This window comes from Penaeus vannamei, chromosome 5 (genome assembly GCF_042767895.1).
Source record: "Penaeus vannamei isolate JL-2024 chromosome 5, ASM4276789v1, whole genome shotgun sequence".
NCBI classification, from domain to species: Eukaryota; Metazoa; Arthropoda; class Malacostraca; order Decapoda; family Penaeidae; genus Penaeus; species Penaeus vannamei.
The window spans coordinates 41,711,103-41,716,102 of record NC_091553.1 but is presented as its reverse complement, the minus strand read 5'-3'; the positions used below and the strand labels follow the sequence as shown (position 1 = coordinate 41,716,102).

The following is a 5,000-nucleotide window of genomic DNA, read 5'->3' as shown; positions in this document are numbered from 1 at the left end:
TAAGTATATATATATATTTTTTTAGTGGACAGATATTTTGTTTCTTTTTGTTTTATGATAAAACCATTTTAGAAATAGTACAGTTGACCCTAAACATAGAAAATTGTTAAACACCAACCAAGTAGCACTAAAAAAGAGTAGAAAATATATAAAGATATATTATATATTCCCCACTAGTATATAGATAACAAGAAATAAGTATTTCCCCAATAATTAAGGTAGAGCTTTTTAGTTTTTACACCTTCCTCTAACAGACTTTCCTTAGCAGAGGGGATCATCAGTCCTTTTGCATTTGCTGTACTGTAGTAGTACCACTAGTTTTAGAGATATAAGTTGGCATAAATGTCATTTCTTTATGCTTTTAATGAAAAACGCGGGGGTGGGGGGGGATCATCCCGGCATTTCTAATTTTTGTGTTCCTGGCAATCTTCACATTAATCATAGTACAGTGGCAAATGCAATCTGCCTATTTCTTGGTGCCATTTTGTTAAATTCACTCTGTGTTTCAGTAAACTTCATATTTAGTGCAGAATATCACCATGAGTCTCAGGCATTGTGCTGCTGACTCTTCTTCAAGCACTTATAACTATGGTTATGTTTGTCTTTAGAAGGATACAAGTATAGGGTAATACTGAGTGTACAAACGTGTGCTGTATTTTGATTATGTGCTAATTTTTAGTAATTAAGATTAAATATTATTTAGTTGTTTATAGTAACTACCTTTTTTATGATTTATGGTCTCAGAAATTATATGACTGCCATAATCTAGCCAGTTAGTAACAGCAGTATCCTCAGATTTCATTTGAAAAGGTTTTATTTTTAAGGGGATTAGGAATGTAACACCTGCAATGGTTAAGCATTAACTACATGGAGAATAGTAAATTTTTGGGGTTAGATTTTGATAGGGTAGTCCACCAGGTGAGATCCAGTCTTGACAATTAATACACTGATTAATGCCACTTCTCTGTCTGCACATTATATCAATCCAGTGTGGATAATGAGAGTCTAAGAATGTTTCTGTTCTTTAATATTAGAGTGACACATGGTAGAAATTTGAATATTAGGCAGCAGGTAAAATTACAATATAAAAGCAAGTACTCATAAGACAAGACTGAATTGCTGTCTACTGTCAGCTCTGCCTTTTGTTTTAGTGATACATAGCTCACTGTACAGAGGTAATGCATTATCAGATTGATTGGAAATGGTATGTTGCTATTAGTTTAGTTGAAGTAATGCCAGAGTGTTAGTTCGCATTAGAAATGGTTATTTGGTTTAATGACAAAATGCTTAGTATAGAGTCCATTATATTAGACATTTAAACAGATTTATTTTGTTTAGGCAAACAATACATGAGAACTTATACCTTTTTATAGACAAAAGAGACTAAATACTTTTCATACAAATTCTGTATATGTATTTAGGGATCTTGAATTTTCTGGTTTACAAAGAAGCTTTCCCTTTTATCATAACCTATATAGGATGAGTATATTCCTTTGGTAGGAAAGGTGTTATATTTTACTGTAAAGATCTCTTTATGCTCTTTCTTGGTTAGAATCAAAATTTTAAACTTATATCTGTGGTATTACTTATTTTTTACAGTGATTAACCAGTAATGATGGAACAGGTCTTACTTTATTCAGAAAAGAATTAGTCACAATTTCAATTATGTTTTCAAGCTATAGTTGTTCAAAGTTTTGCCTATCTGTGAAAATAGTGTGTATTTCAAACACATTTTTCACAGACGTTGAGATATCTGCTTAGACATTCCAAGACTACAACTTCTCTGTATGAAATGAGACTTATCCCATCATTATTGACCAGTTAATCCCTCAGAAGGTGAGTGCCATTGTAAAAAAAAATGGTGAAATAAGATATTTACATTTATCAACAGTTGTAATATTACTGTTTTCTGGTGAAAAATCATCTATAAATAATATGATCAAGTGTACTAAAATACATATAACATATCTTTATTGGCAGACCATTGATTCTTCATTTTAATTTTTACACAACAGTTTCTGTGCTTTACTCTTATTCTTGCCTGTTGGAAGCCCCAAAGCTTTTTTTATCATAGTATTTTGAGTTATTGTTGATAAAGTGATTTTGGAGCAGAGTAACAAGATGTTTTTACAGTGAATGAATGCATATATGATTAGTGATTAGGAAAGAGATGTAGCAAGTGAGCAACATTGGCTACATTTAACATTTCAATATCAATGTTTGAATTAAATAATCAATGTCCAGTAGTTTCTAAACTCTTAAATTGTGCTCTTACCTCTTTGTTCCATAAGAAGTTATTTTGTTGTAATAATTTCAGAGCATGTACCTGTTCTGCGAGAAACATCTAAATCTAGCATTTTTAGGCAAAGTCTTATGTCATTTTTCTGATATTCCCAATGACATAGAATATACATATCAGTACAATAATCAGCTGTTTTTATATTGCATGATGGATCTTTCATCCATTTCATTTATCTGAAAAATACTGGAGATGATTTTGAGACATATTTTATTACATCTTTACTATTTTCTATATTTTAACTTAAAAATGCTATATTTTTATGTTTTTTTTTTCATAATCTTTCTTTTACATGTGTTAGTAATGGGATAACCATCCATCAGCAATTTGAGTTTTAATATTTGTATATTAGGTCATTAGGCTGATCCTCCTCCTATGATTTCAGGTTTAATAGAGAGCTAGTGATGGCCCTTGACAACAATAGTCATACCATCTACTCTCAAGACCTTAGCAGTAAACGGAAGTACAATTCTCAGTTGAGAGCAGCATACAAGAGCAAAATAGAAATCCCAGACCCAAACACATTCATCATGGACTATAGGAAAGCCCTTTCAAAATCAACTGATAAATATGTTATGCAAAATGTAAGCATGGTAGACACTCCTCTCAAAAAGCGAAGAGGGAGACCCAAAAAGAACAAAGATAGCAATAATGATACACCAAGTAAAATTGAGAAGGAGAAAGTAACTGTGGAAATAGAGTATGCAGAGGAGGAGGATGAAGAAGCTTTGGAAGCCTTAGCTGATCCACCGCTTTTCTCAGAGGATGAGGATGAAGAGGCAGCAGCAGCAATACCAAATGTGACAAAGACCCGTTCAGGAAGAACAATTAAGATCAAGAAAGAAGATGGGACATTCAAGTATTACGATATGCCAGGCAGAGATCAGCTGGACACAGAAGATCCCAGTAACCAAAAAGACTGGACAGAAGCCGCTACAGTGCCTGTAACAAAAGGAAAAAGAGGAAGAAAACGGAAGTCACAAGGAGAAGGAGTTGACAAACAGGAAAACATCTCTTCTGGGATAGAGACAAATAGAACTCGTAGTGGTGAGAAGAAAGAATTTCCAGATATGTTGACAGTTAAAGAAGAAAACATTGATGACTGTGACATTATGGATGTGGTAGAAGAGGGGCTTAGTATGCCAACCACTGACCAGATTGTTGAAAGCAGTGACTTAAATGAGTCAGCATCCTATGAAACAGAGGATGGATTTGAATGTGTTGAGTGTTGCAAGAAATTCAGCACAAAGGAAGAATGCGAAAAACATGCACAGAAGCATATAAACAAAGAGGAGGGAAAAAGAAATACAGTCAAGAGAAGACGGCACAAGATCTGCAATGCTGATGGTAGTGCTTCAAGTTCTTTACTTAAAATGGATGATAATACTAATAATGAAATGTCAGCAGTAATGGCTGATGACACAGACAAAGAGAAGAATTTTCACTGTTCAGTATGTAATGAGGATTTCCCTTCAAGGACAGAGCTTGAGGACCATACACATGAAACAGTTCATGAATGCAAATTCTGTGGAAAGCAGTACCAAAATCGAGTCAATCTTCAAACGCACATCAAAAGATATCATGAAGAGACAGAGTGGATGAAGTTCAAATGTGCAACTTGTGGGAAGAACTTTGGATTTTTAACAGCTCTAGAACGGCACATGAAAGAACACAATCCAAATCAAAAGTTTTGCTGTGAGCAATGTGGAAAAGTATTTAAAAGTCTGGTAAATCTAAAAAACCACATACCTTTACATACCAAAGATGAAGTGTATGAGTGTCCCTATTGCCCAAAGCAATACTACATTAGATATAGCTATGAGAAGCATGTTAAATCACATGTTTATGCACCAAAGTTTCATTGTGAGATATGTGATAAGAATTTTAATGATAAGAAAAGCTTTGAGTTGCACCTGGAGAGACATCAGCATGGGGGTATACTTGGAAGGAGCAAGGATTTGAAGTGTAATAATTGCGGAGATATTAAAAGTCCCACTGACTTACAGCTGGTCGGAGAGACCGATCCTGGGCACCACAAGACCTGTTTAGTCTGTGGGAAGGGGCTCTACAAGAAGTATATGATTGAAAACAATGATGTGTCACAGTATCTGTCCAAAGACGAAAGAGTGAGAGAACAATGCAAAATTTGTGGAAAATGGGTACTGAATTTGCCTAGGCATATTAAATATACCCATCTAGAGAATGAATATGTAACATGTGATATTTGCAATATGATAGTTACAAAAGCATCTTTGCCTGCTCATAAAAATCGTAAACATGGTGGTTCTGCTGTGACTTGTGATCACTGTAACAGGATATTCAAAAATATCATGTGCTTGCGTGAGCACATGGCAAAGGTTAGAAGAAAAGAGGATCCATTAAAGAATATCTGTAAATATTGTAAGGAAATTGTTAGTCCCGAAAACTGGAAAGATCACATGATGAAACACAGAACAAAATGTAGTGACTGTGGAGCTGCTCATTTCACAAGTCAAGAGGAATTCATGAACCACCTTAATTCATGCAGAAAATGTAGCAATTGTTCAACTACCTTCACATCACGAGAAGAGTTCCTATCACACATTGAGATGTGTAGCAGTGGCATTAATATAATTACTGGTAACCTTGACTCTGCCAGTGACCAGGAAGTTGTTACTAGTATTTTTGCAATTGTTGATGAAAGTACTGGATGTGAGACTTG

The 5,000-nt window shown here is 34.4% G+C and overlaps 1 protein-coding gene across 4 annotated transcripts in view; it reads left to right on the top strand.

Annotated features, from left to right (window-relative positions):
* The window catches only part of LOC113823391 (zinc finger protein 184), a gene marked incomplete at its 3' end in the record, with an annotated part of 10,462 nt that extends 5,462 nt beyond the window's left edge, over nucleotides 1–5,000 (top strand). For all 4 annotated transcript variants that reach the window (XM_027376022.2, XM_027376027.2, XM_070122130.1 and 1 more), the window contains 1 exon segment: nucleotides 2,685–5,000. In XM_027376022.2, coding sequence (XP_027231823.2) covers nucleotides 2,685–5,000 — 2,316 coding nt within the window.